This window comes from Elaeis guineensis, chromosome 12 (assembly GCF_000442705.2).
Source record: "Elaeis guineensis isolate ETL-2024a chromosome 12, EG11, whole genome shotgun sequence".
Classification (NCBI taxonomy): domain Eukaryota; kingdom Viridiplantae; phylum Streptophyta; class Magnoliopsida; order Arecales; family Arecaceae; genus Elaeis; species Elaeis guineensis.
The window spans coordinates 53,128,366-53,153,299 of NC_026004.2; the positions used below are offsets into that span (position 1 = coordinate 53,128,366).

Genomic DNA, 24,934 nt, shown 5'->3' on the forward strand with positions numbered 1-24,934 from the left:
AGGTCAATGGTACCATCCCAAACCCCCGATCCGGAGCGTATTGATCCATACCAAAGGCCGACCGAGATGGTTCCAACCTTCAGATCCAAAAGCCGGCACGAGAGAGGGAGAGAGAAGGGGGCACGAAAGCCTTCCTCTCCTCTACTCGTCCGTAGGGGGCACTAGGTGGAGTCCCTGTTTCATATGAAACAGGAGCTTGACCACAAATTTAAGTAAAGTCGGCTCAGAGTTTGCCGACTTCATTTAAAGAATAAAAAAAAAAAGAGCTCCTGTCTCATTCAAAACAGGGGTTCCACCAACACCACCTTTGGACAAACGAAGTAGGAGAGGGCTTCCGAGCCCCCCTCTCACCCTCTCCCAAAATCTCTCTCCCTCATCTTCACTCTACCTCTCCCTCCGTCCCTCGCTCTCTCTCTCTCTTCATCAAGCCCCTATTTCATTCAAAACAGGGGCTCTGCCCAATGGCCCCTACAGATAAACAAAGGAGAGGAGGGTTTCCAAGTCCCCCCTCTCTCCCTCTCCCTCCATCCTTTTGTCTCTCTTTTCCTCTCTCCTCCTCCCTCCTGTTTCCCTTTGTCAGTACACCCTGAATGGCACGACATTATATCATACGATACCGCCGACCTACCAGCACAAGCACCCATTCTGATATTAAAGACCTTGATTCTGTATTAAATATTATGCTCATTATAAGGCACAACTTATAAGCCAAAAAGCCAAGTGAGTCCATCTTGTGAACTAAATTTCATGATAAATATTTTATTTTAAAGACGTGTGGTTGGGGGAGTTGGGCTCTAGAATGAGAATAGGAATAAGTCTCCCATTCCATCCATTTGGTTGGAGGGAGTCCCATTCCAATTTCGATTCTAGGGGAGAATGGGAATGCCCCAATCCCCGAGAACCTAATCCCAACTATCCCCTAGTATTATTCAAATCTATTTTGATTCTGATTCCAATTCTGATCATGAAACCAAATGCATCACGAAACATGACCATTCCAATCCATTTAGATTCCAACTCTAGTCACAAGCCAAATGCACCCTACAGGCTTATCCAAACAATTATTTGTCTTAAAGCTTGTTCTATTTAGTTTAGAACTAACAAGGTGCAATTTAAATTTTATCATACAAATATCCTAATATAGCTACAAGTTCTTCTTATAATCCCCCAAAGTAAAAGGTAAATTCAAAAGTTGTTACAATCCCAAAAACAATTATGTTGTTTTCCAGGTCTAACAATAGACATGAAATAAATCTTCAAATTTGAAAAAAAAAAAAAAAAAAACCGAAGAGCTACAATGTAGTGCATCATAGAAAGTCATAATCCCCGATTTTGCAAAACACAATACCTTCTCTTTTGGTACTATCTATTCATGGATTGTAACACAACATTTAATGAGAACAATTGGATCAAGTTTAAGGCGTATGTCTTTACCTTTAACTTTCCATTCAAAACCATCCAAAATCAAAAAATGGACTAGTTAGAATAGCTCAATTAGTATATTTTTCGGTCTATGGTTTGTCCATGAGGCCCGCTGATTTGATAGAAAAAAAAATAATGTTTGCCCTTTCTATCCCATCCAAGCATGCCAAGGAACTTGCTGGATGATAGAAAGGATGACAAGTCAAATGGCAATGGATGGATAGGTATGCAGGCGTGCTACTAACATTAGAGCAGCCAAAAAGATGGTGATCAAAGGAAGGTTATAAGAGCAGTATGGATCCAGATGCCTTTAACCTATAAAGACTTTCGCCACCATCAAACCATAGTTTGAGAAAGATGGATTTAGATAGGGATAGGGGTGTAGCTTAGGCTATGATAATAGAAATCCGATGAACACTACTCCAAAGATAGAAATCTATTCATTGGGTAAGCTAAGATAAAATACAATTCATTAATAAGTTGGATGTCAAAAGGTCCTTTTCTTCATATTATAATTTGATATTTACAAGTATTTCCTCTAAACTGATAATATGGGTGCTACTACTCATTTTAGACACTTGTCCTCGCTATATATGCCACATGGCCCACTATCGCCATACATGATAGGCGGTGCCACCGCACCTCTCACATCATGAGTAGCAGAAAGTTGGCACCATTACTCACTATGGACATTTGTCTTTACTGTTGTGTACCACATAGGCCACTATTCCCATATATAATAGGTAGTTTGACCACTCCTCCCATATATGGATAGTTGTAACCAATGGCCAACCATCATTCTTAGACTCCACTCCACTAAGGCTTTTTCTTAGACCAACAACTCTTGCTCCCTTGGTGTATGCTATATTCACTTGGCTTGCACCCTTGATATTTCGGCCTATGCCACCCTTAGTGTATCGGTCTTTTAATTGCAGGCTATTAGGATACAGTGTAAATGATGCCCCCCACATCCCATCAGTCGACGATCAGGAGGTTAATGGGATATATCTGACATCACATCCATCAGTCTGATTTTAGACTGGGACATCTTTCAACTTGGATAATTTGATGAGCTGGCTATCCAACTTCTCTTGGATGCACCACACCATTGCTTCAATGGCCAAAGAAATCAATCATGCAACATCCCAAAAGGAAGAATTCAAGCTTGATGTGGCTGCACTAGAGGACGAAGCCATTCCCTGCAAATGATCGCACCACAACCTTTAGCCTAAAGTTGTATCAGCTGAATAGTTGATCACTTCTCTCAAGGCACAGCTAGCAAATGCTCTCATCATGTTTACCAGGTTGAAGATAGATTTGGCCAAGTAGAGGGCACATGAATTGAAGTTGTAGGTTCTACTCAAAGCATGTGCCCAGCTCCAAGACTGCATGTCTTAATTCCCTTCCCTCCTGGCCAAAGGTGGCCGAAGCTAACGAGTTAGCCAAGCAGTTACAACGTGAATGGGAGCACATTAAGGACATAGCTAGAAGTTTGTAAACCCCCTTCAAATTGTAACCTTTGCACAATGATGTACTTTGGCCTTAAAAGAAATAGACGATCATTTAGCAATCATTGGGCGGATTTTATTGTACTATTATTTTATTTTATTTAAAATTTCTGCTTATGGATCTGATGACCCATCTGCGGATATTGATGCTTGGTAGAGAACTATCTCATCCACAATCCACATGTGGCTCTCCAGTACTTCGCACCGCCAAGTACAAAGCCGAATCAACCCGTGCATTATCATACTACCCCCCAGCGAATAGACTCGAAACACACATCACATGGAAAAACTTTAGAGGCATCCATTGGTAACGTTGCCCCCAACCCTCATGACGCGAATAGCCGATTCTATAAGGCAACTGTAATTTTGCCCCCTATACCTAGGCCAACAATCAAGAGTTCCTATTGGCATATATTCACCAACTTCACGCACAATTTTCTGCAAATGACTGCAACTAATGGCTTCAGACATCATCCAAGTACTAACCATAGTACCAGTTGTTGGTTCGGTCTATTGCAGCCCCACACTTGCTTGTAATATCTCCACATTACCTCCATTTGTAAATCCCAAGGATTCCTTAGGATAGTCTCTAGGTGTCTCCCCGTGATAACCCGAAATCTCAAATTTGGGTTCCTCAAGGGCCCCATATTTCCATACAATGATTGATAAACTGATTTGTCTGTCACAAAAAATGGCTAATTCCACCACAATGTACGTCAGAAAGTGTTGTGGCTAATAGTATTGACTCTCAACAATAGAAACAAGTCTTTCAACCTATTCCAGTACTAAAACCAAAGATACCATGTAGCGCTCTATAAGTGGCCTCAGCAATGGTGGCCAATTTACTCTTAACCCTTTGTCAATCTTTGGGCACAATGGTATGATCGCACCTATGCGACCATCCCACCAAATATGCCACAAAACTTGTTTGCCATTTTTGTCCTATCTGGATGTACCAAGGAACTTATTGATTGATGGAAAGGATAATAAGTCAAATGACAATAGGTTAAATAGGTGCGCAAGCATGCCATCGACGTTAGAGCAACTGGAAAAATGATGATCGAGTAGAGGATACGAAAGTAGCTAAAAGAAGAGTACCCTAAAAGCCAATCGCAAGTGCGTTGCAATAAGACTTCTTTGTAATTTTTCTAACTCATGTAATGATATTTATTATTTGATAATAAAATAAGATATTGATTCATCATTTTAGCTGCATCTTATTATGTCTAAGATTATGATGAACCCTAAAGATTAGGACAATGATTTTAGGAGACATGAATGAGTTATGTCAGTGAGACCTAAAATTCTAATCTTAAATATTTCTGATCGTAAGAACATTTAGTTGGGGATCAATATTTCGGATAGACTGGCACACCCTATGTATGCTCAATGGAGAGGGTGACAGATCTCACTAGCCACTTGTGTGGGACATTAATACAAGGATGTGGGGGCTTATTTGAAAATGAGTTCACTGAATTGACTCGACGACAGAGAACATCTTATGGAAGTCTTACTTGCATGTCAAAGATATTTCTCTAAGTAGGAGTTGTGCAAGTGATCCTTAGACCTGAGATTACCATGAAATCTTGTGCACATGAAGCCATATTTTGGTTCATACCTAGGCATGGCATTAAGACATATACAAGATGTTCTGGATATAGTAGAGTGTATAAAGGTTATGAGTAGGCCAACACGGAATCGATCACTCCTAGTAAGAGATCGCATTCCGTATATTCTCATCCCTAGATGACTTAGAAAAATCTTTTGGCCAAAAACAGGAAGGAGATTAGAAAAAATTTCTAATGCTTCATCATTGCAGTCATCATTGGTTAATGGAGAATCGATATGAATGTGTTTGAGTTTGACATGATTCCATACTCATGAACATATTCGGGATGCAGGGATGATCGAATAATTGAATTGCACAGTAACTTGTCACTAAAGGGTATATTTGGTATTTTTATCAAATTCCACATCTTCTGAGTAGTCATGATATGTTGCTAGACGTCAATCTTGACTTGCAGATTTGATCGAATTAAAGAGTTTAATTCGATCGTCAATTAGAAAAAATTTTAATTGTTGAATTCGAATTAAATCGATTGGACCTAAATCGATTAGATTGGAATCTAATCAAATTCGATCAACTTGCACCCGAACCTACTGTTGGCTAGATGTGAAACCCAATGGGTCACACACATATATAAAAATTGGCCAAGGACCCTTTTAATAAGGTTGATTGAAATTTTAGATTCAATCAAGGTTTCCGATAAGCATGCTAGCACGTATGAAAACCCTAGCTCCTTAGGAGATCAATTTGATCTCATACCTTGCTAATTTGCTAACTCAATTTAGTGAACAATTGGATCAGGTCGTGCCACCCGGAAGCAGCCCAAAAAAGGGGCGTCACATCTCAAGTTAACACCAATTTACAAGAGTCCTCTTGGAATGAGGACTCTTGGCACAAAAAAGGAAGAGTCCTTCTGACTTGGGATTCAGATGCGTGTGGCAGCCTACATAACCCTCCATCCTCTGGTGCACATCTCAAAGCATGAGATGTAATTTTTCTGAAAATTATGGGGTGGAGAAAAATTGGAAAGGAGAAAGGATCTAGCGCGCGCGGTGAAGTCTCGTGACTACTCACATTTTGAAGAGTCCTGCAGATCAAATGCGATTGAAAAGGAACACCACCTATCAGATAATGTTCCTCTTTTAATCAGCTTTTATATGGAGATTTATCTGAATTTTTTTCAAATATATCTGGAGATGTATCAGACGCCAAAAGCACCTCTATGCGTGTGCGCGTGCGGTGATAAGCGTTCGCATGAAGAGACAAGAGGAACACATCCTTCCGTGGGATTTTTGACTCCTTATTAGGCGATCTGAAATTAAAATTGAATCTTCTTTCCACGTGAAAAATTCTAAATTTTTCTGATTTGAGAAGGGACGCGAAAACATCCCTTCTCTGATCGCGCGCACGAGTGGATGTGCTGATCAGCGTATCATTGATAAGAGTCCTGCTTGAAGGATCTCTTATCTCTGATATTCAGATCAGATAGGCCTTTTGGATGGGGCGTGTCCTTACATTTGGGCATCCCTCTGATGGCTATAAATTGGGTAGCGCATCGAGTGTTTAGAGCAATTCAATCTACTTTCCAATTTATCTCCGTTGCTCTCCCTTCTTTCTTACAACCTATCTTAATTTTAAGATAAAGCTTTGAAATTTAAGACAAAGCCTAATCAGGTCCAGACAAGGGTTGGAAAGGTCCTAAAGAAGAAGATTCAGAAGTCCAGAGGAGGTTCTAAGAGGATCGAGTCAGGTTCTTGAAGAAACCTGACCGATACAAGGCTAGTCAAGTTCTAGGGGCTAGAATTCTTGAAGCAAGGTGAAGGAGGAGCGCTGTCTTTGATCCAATTTTTGTGTGGATCATCATTGGAGGGCGGACACTTGGACACCCCATGAAAATTGGGATTAGCACTACAAGTATTCTTCTTATCCAAGTTTAATTTCATTGTACTTTGATTGTTATAGTCAAAGATTTATGGGCATTAGGATTTTCGATGCGTCAGGTATTTTGAATGAAAATTTTAAACACCTAGCCCTTCTGCTGCGCCACCGGAATCCAATAGTGATACCAGAGCCTACCTTTATTTATATAATCAAAGGTTAGAATATTGTCTTGATTATGATCAAACATGGATTTTTGGTTTGGTTCAAGTCGGATCAATGGGTGAACCTAATTGAACATCCAAACCCTAGCATGTCTTAAAGATATGTTTTAGATACATAACATTAAATCATGATGTATAGAATTTTTCTTAATAGCCTAGTACTCGAATTGGGGTTCATCACCAGACCGTCCGGTCATAAGAGCAAGTAGGGTTCATAGACCCTCTCTTCCTATTCCATGAGGTACTCTTATGGCGTATAGGAGTGCCACTGTGATGTCCCAAGAAGAACCGTGAAAAGAGTGTTTTACATTGATGCATGTTATTGGTACCTCATGCATATGATATGCTTAAGTTGCTATGTTATAATCATGTTGTATGATTATGATTTCATATCTTAAGAGATATGATTAGATGCCATGATTAGTTGTTATGTTTATAAAGATACAACAATAATAGTACATCGTTATGATTGATTGAATTAGGATGTGCATGAGACCATTAAAGCCCTCATAAAAATTCTATTAAGTCGTTGTGTTGTGAACCGGTAGCAGACTTATTTCTTGAATCGATTAATCAATTGGTATCTAAGGAGTGTTTCAAGTGCGGTGGTTCTTTAATTGGTTCCATTTGCTAACCTAGCCAATTTATTGGTGTCTAAGAAAAGCAACGGAGAGACCCCCACCAATCTTAACACTTTTCTGGCCAATTAGATTAGTTCAAATCTTAAATAAAATTTACTCAGTATTTTGAACACTACATATGTCTTCTTTCATGCCTAGTCAATACCCTATCAAAGATCATAGTAAGTTTGTTGTGATATCCACAAGACTTGTTACGAGAATTGATGTGGAGTTGTCTTGGTGCATATTAAATGCTTTATGGTATATTTTGGATATGTTGCTTTGTTATGATATCCATAAGGGCAGCATTTTTCAGATATGACTGTATGGAAATGAAGGATCTGACTTAACTAAAAAAATATTATAGTTTGTTGTGATATCCAGAAGGTTAAGTGTTTTTAGAGGCAAGAATTATGTTGAGAATTGCATGAGATGCAATTGGATAGGTTTTTCTACTTTTGAACTTATTGAGATTTGTTGTGATATCCACAAGATTTCATTGAGTGATTAAGATCTCAACCCCATTAAGAAACCAAATTAAGGTTTCTTGTTTACCATAGGAGAGAACTATGATATCCGACAAAATAGTGAGAGATATAACTAGTTAAAAGACCTCATCTAGTTATGCATATCAAACATGAGTAGTCTGCTTATACTATTGTTCTTTATTTATGTAGATTTAAATCTACATTATGGCTTCTTTATTTTCACTACATGAAACCATGTTGACCGATCCAAACTATGTGGATTGATTGAGGAACTTGCAAATTAGATTCGTACTAGAGAAGAACTCCGATGTTCTGGATATTCCTAACCCTAGATCGGTCAGCAATTTGCTACTTGATTTTGAAAATATAGAAATAATAACCATGCCCCCGAGCCAATTTCTTGTTTTTGCAGATACTATAAATACTCAGTTATGCTTTATACAAGAAAAATGGATGTCACTTACCGATAAGAAGTCACATCTACAGTACTAAGAGAACTTACTCGAATATAGGACCTCGAGAAGGGATTTCGGAACTCGGAATCATCAAGCTTCCGAATCTGATAATCAACAAATACATACATATCACAAAAGAAGTTGCAAAGTAGAGGAGTAAAAATAACAGAGACTGATGCTTACAGCATACTTCATGTCCTCATAATTAGTATAATCAACCAAACCCATAGTGCCTAAAAAAGCAAGCAAAAAATCTAAGTCAGCATGTCTATAATTAGAAATATAAATTCAGTAGGTGAACCATAGGGAAAATAGTAAGCATGGAAAGTGTTACATGAATCTAAGTCAGCATGTCCAAAATTAAACATAAATTCAGCAGGTGAACCACAGGGAAAACAGTAAGCATGGAAAGCATTCCAAGCAGAGCATGTAATGCGTGAAAATTGCAGTAGAAAGTTTCATAAGAATATGATGTCTAGAAGTAGAAATAGTTCAGCAAGTAAACAATGAGCAAAGGAGCAATCAGGGAATGCATCCTAATAAGAAAATAAAATGCGTGAGAGCTGCAGTAGAAAGTTTCTATTAATTAGGTTGAATAATAACTCAATTTTTATACTTGTCACTCATCATTTCACAAATGCAATTGTAGGCATGTAAGCTTGCAATAACGTCACAAAGTTTTAGCTTAGGCATAAACTATCTTAGCTTGCAGTTTTATTGTGATATGTCCATGGAGTCAAACTGACCTGTCAATCCTATTCAAATACCTCAAACTTTAGAAGGTCATTTTAGCATATTAATACAAAAATGTATATCGTTCCAAGTACTTCAACTGTGTAGGTGCCAAAGGCTAAGCTAGATCTAGCTGCTACAGTTCCCATAGGATGGTAAATTAACATCTAAATATAATCAACTCTATAGAAAAGCAGGAAGGTAGCTTCAATAATTGCAGAAGTTGATCCTGCCAAAAAGCAACAACAAATTAAGCAGACTTAGGTCAAGGAACGTAATAGATACTCAATATTTTCAAAATTTCTGCTTAGTTAAAAATTGGTCATCACCATCAGAGGCCATTATTATGAGGCCATTAATCCTCACCAATCAGGTCATTCCAAACATCTTTAAAAAAAATTAAAAAAAAAAGATATGGTTTCTTTCAATTCAAACTATGAACTGCCATCAATAAATGAAACATAAGCTTAACAGGACAAAATCAAATTTTTAGAAAAAATGTAAGAGAAATTTCAGAAGAACCAAAAACTTAAGGTGTAGCTCTGTCAACACAGTATCTGCTCCCTAAAAATCATAATGGGTATATAAAACCAACCTCTATAAAAAAAAAAGGGCCTTCAATGATTTATTTTTTTTCTTTTCAAATATTGGACTAGAAAAAAAAAAAGAAAAGATATAACCCACAGGCAAGGTACGCCATCTCGATACCAGAACCCGTATTAGGTCCACCCTGTCACTCTACCAATACGCTTGATATAGGGGCTAGTTCGGCGTACCGAGTGTTGGTACACCCCCTGTACTATGTATCGATGTGGTACACCACGTATCATCTGGTTCACTATGGTATGGCATACCTTGCCTATAGGAGATTGAAATTATAAAATCTTGTCTAAAGTTAATAAAATTTAAACAAATCATCAAACTCAAACCTTACATAGAAAAGTGTTATGTAAGGTACACATCTTTAGCCCCCACCAAAAAAAAAAAAAAGAGATTGTCAAACAAAGATTTTACAATTGGTTGAGGAGATCAAATACTGGCTTTATTTCTAAAGCATCAAAGTACAGCTACATTCCGGATCACATCAGATATTTCAAAAGCAGCAATCGAATTCAGGTGGTTGGTGTATCGCATAGATAGTTGTCATCTAAGAAATATTAAAAAGCAATCAGGTTTATTAAGATAGACAGAAATAAGGGAAGAATAGAAAAAAGGAAGACATTAAGTATAAATTTCACACTTATATGGGAGCCTATGTCAGTACAGCATGATATGTTAGATTCAAAATAAAAATAAAAATAAAAACAACCCCTATACCTTATGCTTAAATTTCAAGTAGTCTAACGCAACAAGCAATTTGACCAAATATTAAATGTAATGGAGAAGAGAAAAATATGTATCCTAGCACAAGGCCCAGGCCACATATGCAAGATAATTAGGCTGATGAAGATGCCCATGACCCACAACGTGACCTGCCCCCACATGGAAACCGCCCTTACCCAACACAGTGCAGTCAAATGCTTGCATCTGCATATGCAGCTGATAAACCATATTTTAAAACAATGGTTGCCATGCACATGAAGGCTATCACTTTTGGTAGATTGATCATTATATACTTATAGACCATACAGCAAGAGGGAGAGAAAACTATCCAATACCTGAATAAAAAAATACAGAAACTATAGTTGCATTGTGCATTATTTTCACTTCTTTTTTTTTACTTCGTAGTTTCAAAAATAGAAAACAAATTTAGTTTTTGCTTTATTTAAAATTTTAAGACATTGTAAAGATGTTTTATATAGTCAACCATTTTTTTCTCTAAACACTAAGAAAAAAATCACTCTTCCATACTTCAGCAGCTGCAGTGGCCATGCTAGTGGTGATGGCAGCAGCAGTGGTAGCGGAAGTGGTGGCGGTGAGAAAAGCAGCAGTCCTGGTGACTATGCCTTGGGGGAAAGGGAATTGAAGAGGATTTTTGTGGGGTCTATTTGGAAACTTCAGCTCTCTGTTTTTAAAAAGAAAAAAAAAATGAAAACAAGATTCTTTTGCTTCCACTTTTTCAGAAGTCATTAGAAATGTTTTTTAATAGAAAATAGGAAATAAGTACCAAACATGTATTCAAAGTCAATTTTAATATTTTTATTTTAAAAAAGAAGGCAAAAAAATATGTAATGCCAAACAAGGATTTGCATATCATGGTGAAGTACTTTCACCATGACATGGCTGAAGAGTTTCAAGAACATACGCTTATCATGGTGAGAAATCAAGGCCTTGAGCTTCACTCATATCATTATGAGCAGTCACTTCTAAAAAAGAGATGTACAAACATATGAATAGCATCATCTCCACCAGCACACAAGTTGTGCATGCATGTGTGCAAATGAATGCAGACACACGTGTATTTACAGGCAAGATTTTAAATCCCGTGGGATGGAGTTGTTTTGGTTTTCCCATAGAACATGACGTGCCATCTTCCCGCCCCATCCCGACACTGAGACAGCAAATGTCCAAAGACGTCTTGATCAAGATATTGGGACGATGGTGCGATAGTCATGACCTGACACATGGGATGGCACCTCGTCCCAGTATCCTACGGGATGTCCTGCTGGAACTTAAATCCCAGCATACAGGCACACATTCACATAGTTGTTGAATCATAGGACAAGACTAATCTTGTTAATATGATGATTAGGCATCATTAATATCTTTACCGCAAGCCAATCATCATCATTCCTTGCTTTAAGATTTACTGCTTTAAGAATTAATCCAAAAACAACAAATCGTGATAGTTGTAGAAGGCCTACCATCACCATCCCGGAAAACTTGAGCAAAACATACATCCCCAGCCTTTCTCATATGATCCTAAGAAATAAAATGGGTTAGAAGCCACGAGCTCAGAAAGGGGGAAAAATTAATAATCTTAGTAGGAGGTGCTCACACCTTTAAATCTTGCCATGAAGCTGAAGAAGGAAGCCCACGAACAACAACTGCAAAAGTTAAAAAAGGTTGAGAGTTTAAAATTCAGCTCCACGAAAATAACAACTAGCCATTTTGTGGTGTTTATCAAAGCATATACAGCTATAATAACAGGAAATGAGAATTTCATTAAAATAAGATAAAGTTCAATTTCTTGCAAGCACCTCGATATTCAGAACGGCGGGAAACTCCATATTTACTGCCCCTCCCACTTCCATATCCATTGCTCCGTCCAATTGAAGATGACTGCCCTCTGCCCCCATGGGCTAGCTCAACCTGCAGGCAGAGCCCAAGAAGAATCAAATCACCGGTGGTATTATAATCACAAAGACCAAAAATAGTCTCAGTTACCCTTAAACGGTGGCCATCAAAATTATAGCCATCACGACCCCGGATTGCATCATCAGCATCTCTAGAACTTTCAAACTGTGGAATAACAAGTTAAACATGAAACAAGAGAAAATTGCTGAAAGGTCTGAATGTTAAGTAATAGAGTTTACCTCAACAAAACAATAACCAGGCGGCCGAGGTGGATTCTTTAGTTCAATTTCCACTATGCGACCATACTGCAATCAGAATATAACAAGATATCAAAGGTAGCAGTAAATTCCATGAACTACAAACATTAATAAGTTGCATGTTCCGAGAAAGGAAGAACATGCCTTTATGACTACTGGCATTTATACATATCATACTAACAGAATATCTACTTAAAAATTCAAAAGATTGAATTAAAGCACATCTTCAAAAGTCTTCACCACATAAAGCAACTATGCAGTACAGGCTATATACCTAAGCACCAACATCATTTGGCTTGAGTTATGCAACTTTCTGCATTGGCTTCTCCCCTGATGAGAGATAACACAATCTACCACTCAAACTTTTCATATTTCATGGTATCAAAGCCCCAAATCGTCGGACTCGATTATTTTTAGGAAAGCCCAAATAGAATGAATCACTGTGATGAAGAAGCACCATGGTTACTTTTGTTACTGTCATTGACGAGTAGATAAGACAGTGAGAGTTACAATAGTCGTTCATGGTTATTTATGTTAAACTGTCAACGATGTCTATGAAAGACAGTGTACGTTATAATATTCCAACCTAATACCCTAACCAACCAAATGTAATACCAACCTAACCAAAAAAAAAAAAAAAAATGTAAAAAGCAGGCTAGCCAAGAACTAAGAGAATCTCTTGTGCACCCACAAGGTAGCCTGCATACAAGTCCAAGACTAGGCAGTTCCAAGCCTTTTTAAAATATTACTGGGCTCTAGTTTTTGTTTCTTATTTGTATTTGTAAGGCCCATATTCAAGGTCTATATGAAGGATTTAAATCATAAGGATCGGTACTGCAACAGTGGCAGGCCACTATGGTACGATTATTGATACAACGGCAATATGCCTCAACACACCTTGGTACAAATGTGCCAAAAAAAAAAAGTGTACTGAGTTGGACAGAATTAATAGACCATGGCATCCGCTGTATGAGTGACACAACATGACACAACCCAATTTGCCTAATATCACTCGCAACTCGGTACCTTTGTGCAAATTCAACAGCTTTGCCCCACCAGCCAATTACTTCCCACCAAAGTTCTTCCATGCCACGACAAATCCACTGTGGCCCTAATCAAAAAGCCACCATGCTTCCCTTCAAGAATACATGGACCAAATCCACATGACACAACCATGCAATGCCACAACTATGCATCAGGCTAAGGCAAACCATCTTCTTGTGTCACTCAGCCAAACCACTAAGTCCACATGCCCCATGGTCGCTTGAAATCACAATTGATAATGCACGTTCCGGCCGTCCCAAATTCCACTGTTGAAGCTTCCCCACAAGCTCTCATGCCACAATCATGGTCTTGCATCCTCAATATGCCTTCCCTTCCTATAGCCATATCGCTCGACAATGTTCATGTCATGTTTATCCTTGTGCACTACCATACCCCTCAAGGTCCACGACCATACCGCCCAACATTCCTTGGCCACAATCTGCTCGCACAACATTGTGCACTGCTGCAGCACTAGCATCCAAGTCTGCCCATCAGGTAAATATATTCGGCCAACAAATCCTTGCACCACACTATCCTCTCCTCAGCACAACCCTCTCGGATGTCATTGATCCTTGGCCTAGCTCCAAGGCACAATATCCAACTAATTTTCCTTCAGCCACGCTCATGCTCCACTACTCCATGGCTGATCGGCTCCTATGGATCCCTACAGGACATCACCCTACAATGCTCACTAGATTGGCCTATCAGGGTAGGCCAGACCATTCCCCGACTAGTTCCCTATCACTTCTACACTCCACCGAGATCAAGAATGGATAGGTAGCCCATACAACTCCATAAGGACCAACCTCATGCAAATCCCCTCCATACAATGTAGCCAACTTGTCTAACCAACACCATCCCAAATGCCTCTGCACAAGACCCTCCGAGCATGACACCTCCTTGCCTTGCAATCATGACATAGCTGGCATGTGTCATACAGGCCTGGAAGAGTCAAAAATGTGTCCAAAGCACCCATCCCTCCTAAAATCTAGGAAGAATCCCCAAGCATCCACATGTCTAGATAGTCCACCACCATGCCAAATATCAAGCTTCCCGAGCCCTCCAATATCATGCCATGACCATGCTACAGCACAACCATTACTCCTCTCGATACCCCGAGGCATGCACCCCATGGTAACCCCAGAAGTTTCAGAGTATCAGGAAGTAGTGTCATGCCAATATGGTAGATACAAGGGCAATACGCCACAGCATACCTTGGTATAAATGAGACAAAAAGAATGTACCGAGTGGTACAAAGTGAATACACCTTAGTGTGCCTTGTATGAGTGACGCAACATGATACAAGCTTGAGTTGCCTCACATCATTCCCATCAGTTCAGGATCAAATAATAAGTACCAGATAATATGAGGCTGATAAACACTCAATTTCAACCTGGGATAGGCTCTTTCCAAGTTAAAGTATTACACATCACCACTAGCACATAGAAGCTCTCAATGAACTCTTGCAAGTTGGGTTGCCTATTTTCAGCTATCTTCCCTTCACTCATCCAGAAATTTTTATCGAATCTGTGTCTATTTTTGTGTGACCCACCACCTCTTATTAGTCCTCAATCCTCACCACTCCTTTAACTTGCAATTGTCATTAAAAGAAAGGAGAAGAAAACAAGGCAAAAGCTTTGCACAATTTTCAATTTGGGAAATAATCCAATACATAATAGATAGTTTTTTATATATAGCTGGTAAATAAAACAACAGAAAAATGAAGAAAAGTAAAGAACATGCAATTTTTATATACGTACTTATAAACTATCCCTCAAATTCACCATCATACATCAAAAGCTTGCCTAGCAAAGAGAGTCTAAAAACAATTTATAGAGGATATAAGTAGTAAGAAAAGACTTCAAGCAAGGTTTACATAAAGTTTAAAAAAAAAAAAACAATCATACTGTGTTTGGTCCAATCAAAATATTGAATTGCTAAAAAACTAGAAAGTACTGTAGTTGTCATAGTGACAAGGAATAGGGGCATCAAAAAAGACACCATTGTCAAGGCAATGAAGGAAAACAAATTCCTTGGATGTGTAAGCCCTGGATCATACTTCTTCCTTCCTCATGTTCCAAGACACAGGATAGAGCCCAAGAAAGATACAGAAGACAGCAAGGAGAAGCAAACTGTACAACATCAAACTAGCATACATCAAAAAGGGCTCAAAGTTGAAGCACCAAATAAGACAAAACGGACTCTTTGTTGTGGTCGTATGCTATAGAAAGCAGATATTACAAACAGAAGCATTGTGAGTAGTTCATACTAGAATTACAAACTGCATTGCCTAATGTTGCTTAGGCAATGTCTTGGCAAAAGATTGAGAAACAGTTCACATTGTCAACAAGCAACTGCAACGTGTAATTTAAAACAGAAACTTGCCCTTGCAAACCAAAGCTTTCAATGAAGCTTTATGAAAAAGTGATCTAAGCAGGGTTCACCAAACTGCCCAGTTCGAGACATGCTAAACCATATCGTAGGCCGATCGGAACAGTTCCGACATTCAAAACGAGAAACTAATGAGGAGAGGGAGAAGGAAAGAGAGGAAGAGAGAGGGCCTCCAGAGGCTGCCCAGCTCACTGTGCCACTGCTGAACTCAGTGGACGCCAGAGGAGGGTGAAAGGAGGGAAGGAGAGGGAGAGAGAGGGGAGGGTGTTGAAGGCCTCCGAAGTTGCTGACTTAACCGAAATCCCCAAAAAAAAAAAAAGTGGAGTCCGCAAAACAGTTATCAACTTCATCTGATAAATCTCAAACAAATATAAAACAGAAGCCGAAGTCCCTATTTCGATCGAGAGGGTGGACCCCCTCCTCCAGCCTTCTCCACCCTCAACCGTAGCCAACGACAACCTCACTAGCCCTCTGAAGGCCTTAGGCACCCTCCTCTCCCTCTCTTCCCCTCCCTCCAGCCTCCTCCGGCTTCCACCAAGCTCAGCAGCAATGCAACGAACTCAGCTGCCCTCCGACAGCCTTTAAAAGCCCTCTCTCCCTCTCCTTTCCTCCCCCCTCTCTCTTCCTCTCTCATTCTCCCTCCGCCCTCTCTCTAGATCGATTCAGGCCCTGTACAGAAACGATAGTGGGACACACCGTACCATACCATTGGCCGACCAACCCAAGCACCGATATTGCCATAGCAAACCCAAGCGTCTATAAAAGTGAGCATGAAAATGATGTCAATCATCTAGTTATGCTAACAAAACAGATATTTTCAAAATTATGGATCAGCTTAAGCCTGAGGAACTAACAACAAAATCCAAAGTGCATATCAAATTAATTTTGATGATATTCCTAGAGAAGTTTAATATGATGTGGGTGATTCTCTATATTAATCATGACATCCATCTAGATGATAAAATGGGAAGAATAAAACAAAAGGCAGCATGATTATGCTTGTCTTAATGAAATCTGACTATAAAGACATGTGGACTAAGTTTTCTTTAATAAGACCAAGGAGCTCATTTAGTATCAAGAATTCCCAAATGCAAACTAGTTAGTTGGAAGGGGAAGACTACAAGAAGGCTACACCAAAGAATCATGAAGATGACTCTAAAGAAACACATTCTTCACATATAACTAAAAGGCCTCCATAGAATATCACACAACAAGAACAACCGGATGGTAGTTATCCTAGAAACAGCAAGGTCAAACGTCTAATAGTACATATTTTACTTTCTGATGAAGCCGTGAACCATTAATCAAGCATTATATCACCCCACCAAACCATCATATTCTTATTTAAGATATATGTTAAATTTTCCAAGTTTTGAGGGAATGATTTTTCAAATGGGTAATCTAGGGAACAAAAAGGGTTGGCAATAGGCTCCAACAATAAGGTACCCATAAGATACCTCCATGACAGTGCAGTTATACATCAGTAACAGAAATCCACTTTGGCTATCTTGCCCTCATGAGTAGGATAGCAATACATGAGGGAGAGAAAGTGAAGCAGGATTGCATCCATGGAGATGTTGAGAATCAGCATGTTTATCAGTAACTAGCTGGATAAAGCAGAGTCTTTTGGTATAAAATAAAAAAGAGCTAGAAATCTTGAAAACAGAAAGGTCAGTCAAAATGCCACTGGTGAAAACAATATTACCATCCATGCAAAGAGAATTGAAACAGCAGACAGAATAGCATAAGAGGGTAGATGCTCAAAAGCTACACATTGAGGACCCATAAATGATGCTCCATAGGCATCAAACTGATAGATTGAATGCCCAAGATTTAATCTAGAAAGATGTACATAGTGCACATAGCTATGTATTTGGTTCAATTAGCTGTAGGAAGAAAAAGAAAATAGGTTAACAACCAAATACACACATGAGAATAAAGAGGTTAGGAATACAGAAGATAAAGAAAGAGCTACCAGCAGTTATTCTGGATGCATATAATTGATAAGATACGCCAATGTAACAACTGCTTTGAGACACGAGGTTGGAACAGTTTAGCAGCAAGAAGAGATTGGGTGGTCTCGAGGATGTAATAACGACTATTAAAACCCATCCTTTAGATGGACAACAATAATCTCTATAATAATAATTACTGACAGTTACTACTTATTGCTTATTACCCAGTACCTAATATCAACAAGTATAAAATAATTGATATATTAACATTACTAATAATTGCACTGAACCTCCCTGAAACAAATATCAAATCTAACCATCAGCCTGAACCCGCTTCCCCTGCTCAAGCATATATAAGAGTGGGCCATACATATGGGCCTTCGAATGCTAAGCAGGCTCTATATTAGTAGTATAAATATTAACCATGCAACATATGTGGCTGCACCATGCCAAGTGAACCGCCTCTTCAATCCATTTGTGATATGACTGCATATAGTAACTGTGCATATGCGACGAGGTGCGATCAACTGACCACATGCTGGCACATATGCAGCAGAATGCACAATATTTTACAACACTAACTTATATACAATTTTGAATCCTGGGATCAAACTATTAACTACTAAATTTTATAAGTTTCAATAAGTCATCCTATTTAGTCTTTATAACATTTCAGTGTCCTAATTATAATGATGTTTCGTCATCCCTTGGAATTCAGCATAATAGGCTCATAAATCTATCATTCTCTTTTAAAATTTATCAGTCTGCTCATCAGATACTGTTCACAGACAAATAAATAGATGAAAGTAGATAGGATCACACAAACATACATGTGGTTATAACCACATAACGTGGTATTTATATGATAGGCAATCAACAATGATATCATTATTCTAACACAGCTAGCAAAGTTGCATCCAATGAAAGATCGAAAAGCTATATAAAGTAAATCTGGAGAGATCCACCACTTAAATGAGAACATAGTATGAGCAAAATTTAATTTCTTGAGAAAAGTATGACCAATACAAACCTTGTAAAATAAATCTTCAATTTCTGATTCTCGTATATCTATAGGAAGGTTGCCAACATAGATTGTACGACTTAAACGACCAGTCATTGTTGACACAATAGATAGTAAAGCCTGTACAAGGAGAAAAGATAAACTATTAAAAACATAGTCTCTTAACAAAACTACATTTCATACTCAATCCAATTCTAACAATTGCCATTGCATAACAGCACGGATCCCGCATGATGATTAAAAAATGAACAAAAGTCAAAACTGTGACCCAAACCAAGAATGGTGCTCCACCAGCTCCATTGCTCCTATCCACCAAAAGGCTCCATAGCTATAAATAATTGAAAAAAAAAGTTGAACAGATCATCCACTTTATCAAGGTGCAGACTAGAGCTCCTATTTACATGCCAGAACCTCTACCAAAATTCCTACGACTCCACAAACTTCTCCCACCCCTCTACAGTCCTACTGACAGCTGCAAAGCTCCTATTTCCAGCATCATTCATCTATCATAAAGGAAGTGTGTGTGTTACAAGATGCATAAAATTCACAAAAGATCTATTGATTTACCTTGTTTAGATTTCTTCACAACAGCATTGACAGAAACAAGACCTGGAATATGCATGAGCTACAAAGCTTAGATCACCTCAACTCTTAGTTGTGTTAATGAACAATGAAATCATAATAGTTAGAAATCATAATAGTTAGAGGGTTGATAGGGGCAATACCCAAATGCTACCTTTCTTGAATGTCTACAAGGTTGACAATTAACAGAAACCACATTGCAGACTTCATTGCTATTTGTACACCCATATAAATTTCAGATAGTCAAGACATTATAGGATACAATCAAGAATTTAAAAAAGAAGAAATCATAGCCATATTTTCAGACATATATGCATATATATTCAGACACACACACACACATGCATACATATATACACACGCATATACGTTTGTCCACATTTACAGTTAAAAAGTTGTAATTCTCTCATTGGACAAGAATCAAATTCAAATTTAAAGATGGGTGGCTTAGGTGACTCTCACAATGGTCAACATAACCGCTCCTCCCCCCACCCCACTTCTTTTCTTAAAAACCACTATCCATTTAATAATGTTTATCTATTGTAATGTGAGTGGAATGCATGTCCCATTTACTTCCTATAAAATAAATCACTTAAATATCAACCATGAATTCTTAATAGTTTCATTTGTTTATATGTAAACTTCTTTATCTATAATTATTTTCATTTCTATAGGCATAATAAGCATACTTGTTATAAAATCTATACTTTTCAAGACTTAACATGCAATACACAAGCTTATGGACTAGTATATATGTATAAAGGAGAGTGCCTATGCCATAACCCAACCCAACATAATAGTCACTCTTATTTGCGATATACATAAAAGCAAGTAGTCTCATTTGCACAGTCAAAATAACATGTCATGGTCTCAATAATCACCAGCAAAATTCAAAAAGATGAATATCCCAAAAAAAGAAGACAAGAAATTTCAAGGATGTAGACTAATGAAATAGATAATAGCCATGACTTGAAAGAGTTCTGTCTAAATGTATTTCCTGACATAATGTGACAGGCTGGACTGCAAAAGATGCTAACTTATTATAAAAAAGAAGCACTAGACCATCCGACTGAGCTAGCTTTGTTAAACCTTCTTTGTGAATCATTCCATTTAAGTCATAATTCTAAGACATCGCAAACTCTTCCAGGACTTCCTCAAAATTCTTTCCGGTTTTTTACATCATCTTCTTTTCCAACACATCTAACAAATTGTTGATGCAACTGCTACACATAAATATGCAGGTGCAACACAGACATGTGAATGCATGTGCATGGAAACACACAAGGCACACACAGTAAAATAAATTCAGTTGGATCTCACAAGCATAGCAGTCAAAAAACAGTCCAATAGCAAATCCTTGCTTTAGCCAGCCTGCTCTATGATGTTGTCTTAAACTGGTATTAAAAAAGTACTTGCTCATTAAATCTTGGCCACTGAATTTAAATGGACCCTTGTTTGCAAATGAACATACAAATAAAAAGTACTTCACATTTTTTACATTCAACACAAATTTAGACCCTCCTTTTCCAAATACAAACACATGGATCAAATTTAACACCTGCCCTCCTTGCCTTTCTGTTAAATAAAGCTGCATAGAAAACCCCACAGGAGATAAGCCGTATATTAGTTGTCAACTAACCTCTCTAATCTATAACAAGTGTAGGAGTGAAATCATAGAGCAAAACCTTCGTATAGTCTTCTTTTTTTTTCTTTCTGGTAGATCAGTATGGTCCTCTACAACCAGAAACTTACTCATTTGTCCATACCAATGCTCATACTATCCTCTACAATGAAATTATCACCTCTATGTGGTTGCATCAAGAAACTATAACATCTGTTAAAAAGAGATTATCCCGACACCCCACAAAACCTAGATGTGTGATTATGCCTAATAAAATGTATTGAGACCATATATATTTTCATCGTATTCTTGGTTGCATGATATTTATTAGAAGACTAAAGGGAGACCCAAACAATATCAAGGTCATTGAGGATGGTGAATGCCATCTTCATTTTGACATATTCAAAGCTTCCAATGTTTGGTTTTCTTCTATCAAAGATTCATCAACAAAAATTTAGACCCTCATTTCACATTTTTCACATTCAACAAAAAATTAGGCCGTCATTTTCCAAATACAAATGCATAGATCAAATTTAACACATGCCCTCCTAGCCCATTTGTTAAATAAAGCTGCAAGAAAAACCATATGGGATATAAGCCAAATATCAGTTGTCAACTAACCTATATAATCTATAACAGGTGTAGAAGCAAAATCATAGAGCAAAACCTTTATACAGTCTTCTTTGTTTCTTTCTGGTAGATCAGTATGGTCCTCTACAACAAGAAACTTACTCATTTGTCCGCTCATACTAACCTTTCCGGTGAAATTATCACCTCTATGTGATTGCATTAAGAAACTATAACATCTGTTGCAACGAGATTATCCCGACAGCCCACATAAGCTAGAGGTGTGATTATGCCTAATGAAAGGTATTGAGACCATCTATATATTAGTAGCATTCTTGATTGCATGATATCCATTAGAGGACTAAAGGGAGACCCAAACAAGATCAAGGCCATCTTCACTTCGACATATTCAAAGCTTCCAAGGTTTGGCTTCTTTCTACCAAAGATTCATCAGAGTCTATAGTTTCATCATAAGCCCTTGAAATTATAAAGGAACCCCTTTGCCTTCAAGTTATATAATCCATAACTAAGGAATGATGACTTCCATTTTCTGATTTCAAAAACTATTCAGGGTATAATCTGATGATACTCTATGTTTGATTGGTGGAAAAAGGATGGTCAGTGTCCTTTTTATGAGACCTAAACAAGAGGGAAAAAAAGATATTTACCTATGGCCTTGAATTCTATATGTTTTATCATGCCATGCACCACTAGGAAAGTATCTTTTCCAACAGGAATTTGTCATATAGATTAATCATGAAAGCAGTTTGGTTTATCAGTCAGCAAATGAAACCCGACATGATCATACTAACTAAAGTTTGTTTCTTCAGCAATTCACCCTTACCTCTAAGTAAAAATCAGTGGAACAGAACAAAGTGACCAATAGCTTGAATATAGTGTTACCTAGACAACTGATACAGATGTCAGTGTCCAAGTATGCAAGAGTCAGACATGATCTTTTAAAAAATCAGAGACAGACAGGTCCACATTATATAGATATGTCTGCAAATATCATAGTTGTCAAATTGCTCGCTTGACTCCAGGAGATGGACCCTCCTTTTAACCTAGGTGACAGCCCAAGTGATTTGGTGATTACCCAGGGTACACAATGTTTACATCATTTATCAAACAATGTATATATATGTATATATATATATGTATGTTTATGTGTATGTGTATATATCAGTTATTGATTAAAGCTGGCATCTTTCTCAAAAAACTATCCATATCACATGACCCAAAGATACATTTGTTACAATTAATGCATGATTTTACATATGACAAAACTAAAATTTTATCTTTTGATTGACGATTGTAAATGCAACTATCCAAATTATTGTTAACAAGAGTGTCTCACTAGTATGACAACACTTGTAACACTCGTACCTTACTACTATTGAAGACATATTAAAAGACAGCAAACCAAAGTTTCTTCTTTCTACAGCATAATACAACAACAAAATCAAGAGTAAAAATCAGATGATTTCAAATCCAAAAGATAATATTGAAGTTTATTCAATAAAAAAAAAGAAACGTAGACTATCGCAGTGCTTTCACAGTATTCCTCAGAGCATTCTAAGCTCTCACAAACACAGTAAAAACATTAATTCCATTAGAGGACAGACAAAAATAGTTCAAAAGGTTCAGAATGTAAAACATAGCAAACTACTTGTAACAACTATTCTGAATTAAAAAAAAATACAAAAATTAAGAATATACAAAGCACGTAAGCAATCTTTTATGTCCTAACATTCGCATAGAACACTGTTTCGGAACAATAGGCTATAAAAGAAACTTCAAAGCTCATTCACAGACAAAGGGGTAGGGAAATAAGAAGTAAAACGAGGCTTGGACCGATCCTACTCCTCAGAGGAATAGCAACAAGAAGCTAGAGGAAAGAAAAAAGTACGGATAGGGGGGGAGAGAGAGAGAGAGAGTCGAGAGAGGAAGGGAGGAGTTCACCTCAATCAACCGTCGATCAGCAGAGTTGTCGACCCAAATCCTTGCAAGCCTCGCCCGGCCAGCCACCGTCTCCCGAGATCGAGCAAAGAGGGAGGAGAGCGCGAGCGAGACGTAAGCGATGGAGAATGCTCCCTTCTGCCCTAGGTTGGATGACGGGCTGTTTCCCCTCCCTCGCTCGCTCTCTCTCTCTCTCTCTCTCTGCCCCACCCTTTGCTGGTTTGGCCCGAGTCACTCGACCTGACTTGCCATCCAATTTGGCTCGACGCGACTCCGCTTGGGATGGCGTGGGCGAGCGTCTATTCAAACAAAGCGACCAGGCGAGGCCCAATCGCCTAGGCGAGTGCCACGTGGCAACCGAGGCCCAATCGACTTGAAATCCTCCATCCCCGGTTCTGATCCGAATGGATTCTCGCTCTCCAGACAAACGCCCTGGCCAATCGCCGAGTAAGGGCGTGCTTGGTATCAACATTTTTTCCATCTTATTTGAAAAAAAAAAAGAAATTTGATAAAAAATATATTTGATTTTGGATTTTACATCTGCTGTTGCTCTTTTTCGTCCCGTGTGAGTATCACGAGGCTTGCTCGCAAAGTTCCGTTCAAATACGATAAAAAAGAACGGTGACAAGCAAAATAGAGAGGGTTGCCCTATGCAGATGGCCTCTGATACCGGATTAACCAGAAAGTAACTAAAAGAAGGATTAAAAATAGTATGGATTCGGATATCTTGACTTTTAAAAATTTTTACCATCTTTATATCACCATTTGAGGAAGATAGATTAAAAATATAACACTGACCTACGATAGAGAAAACTAAGTTGCTCATGCTCCCAAGATAGAAACTATCGTAGAGTAAAATAAAATAAAATGTATTGGTTTGATTCTCAAAGTGCCTTCAGCAAAGTATAATTTTTACTAATTTATATTAATAAATTTGATAATTACATACTTTAATAGTTGCTCCTACATCCAGTCTTCACTTTTGGTAGTTTTGATAATTGATATCGGTTGTTCTTCACTGTGCATATTTGTTAGCATTGATACTCTTCAGCTGTCAAACCAATGATCATGTTTTTTCCATCGTGGTTTATTTATTGATCTTATATTGGCTATCTTTCTTCGTTCCAATGGATAATACGATCTTCTATCCTTTGAGAATGTCTCAAAAACTAATTCAATCACATTGGCCCACTCCTAGTCATTCGTTTTGTACGACAACCAAATTCTAATGCTTCAACCTACTTATCAACATCGTGATCCAACCCTCTTCCTTCATTCGATGTCTTCTAACTAAAATTTATTATTGCTAAACACTATCTAATTCAACAAGGATTATGCAATCCTCATTTGATTTGATTCCATCAAACATGATCCATATGGCATCTACTTTCAACCACCACCTAGAT

The 24,934-nt window shown here is 38.1% G+C and overlaps 1 protein-coding gene across 14 annotated transcripts in view; it reads right to left on the reverse strand.

The window, feature by feature from the left end:
* Positions 1-23,753, reverse strand: part of LOC105032660 (serine/arginine-rich splicing factor SR34A) — a 46,044-nt gene extending 22,291 nt beyond the window's left edge. For 4 of the 14 annotated variants that reach the window (XM_073247031.1, XM_073247029.1, XM_073247030.1 and 1 more), the window contains exons 1-11: positions 23,532-23,743; positions 19,367-19,408; positions 19,074-19,127; positions 18,809-18,919; positions 12,371-12,436; positions 12,222-12,296; positions 12,035-12,146; positions 11,835-11,881; positions 11,699-11,756; positions 8,346-8,395; positions 8,210-8,266 (exon numbers count right to left, since the gene is read on the reverse strand). In XM_073247031.1, the coding sequence (XP_073103132.1) occupies positions 8,210-8,266; positions 8,346-8,395; positions 11,699-11,756; positions 11,835-11,881; positions 12,035-12,146; positions 12,222-12,296; positions 12,371-12,436; positions 18,809-18,895 (552 nt within the window). In that variant the 5' untranslated portion in view covers positions 18,896-18,919; positions 19,074-19,127; positions 19,367-19,408; positions 23,532-23,743. Of the gene's footprint in view, positions 1-8,209; positions 8,267-8,345; positions 8,396-11,698; positions 11,757-11,834; positions 11,882-12,034; positions 12,147-12,221; positions 12,297-12,370; positions 12,437-18,808; positions 18,920-19,067; positions 19,128-19,366; positions 19,409-19,524; positions 19,594-23,531 lie in introns of all 14 variants that reach the window. The other 10 variants (XM_073247035.1, XM_073247034.1, XM_073247032.1 and 7 more) reach the window with 7 other exon arrangements.
* Positions 23,754-24,934: the final 1,181 nt, after the last annotated feature.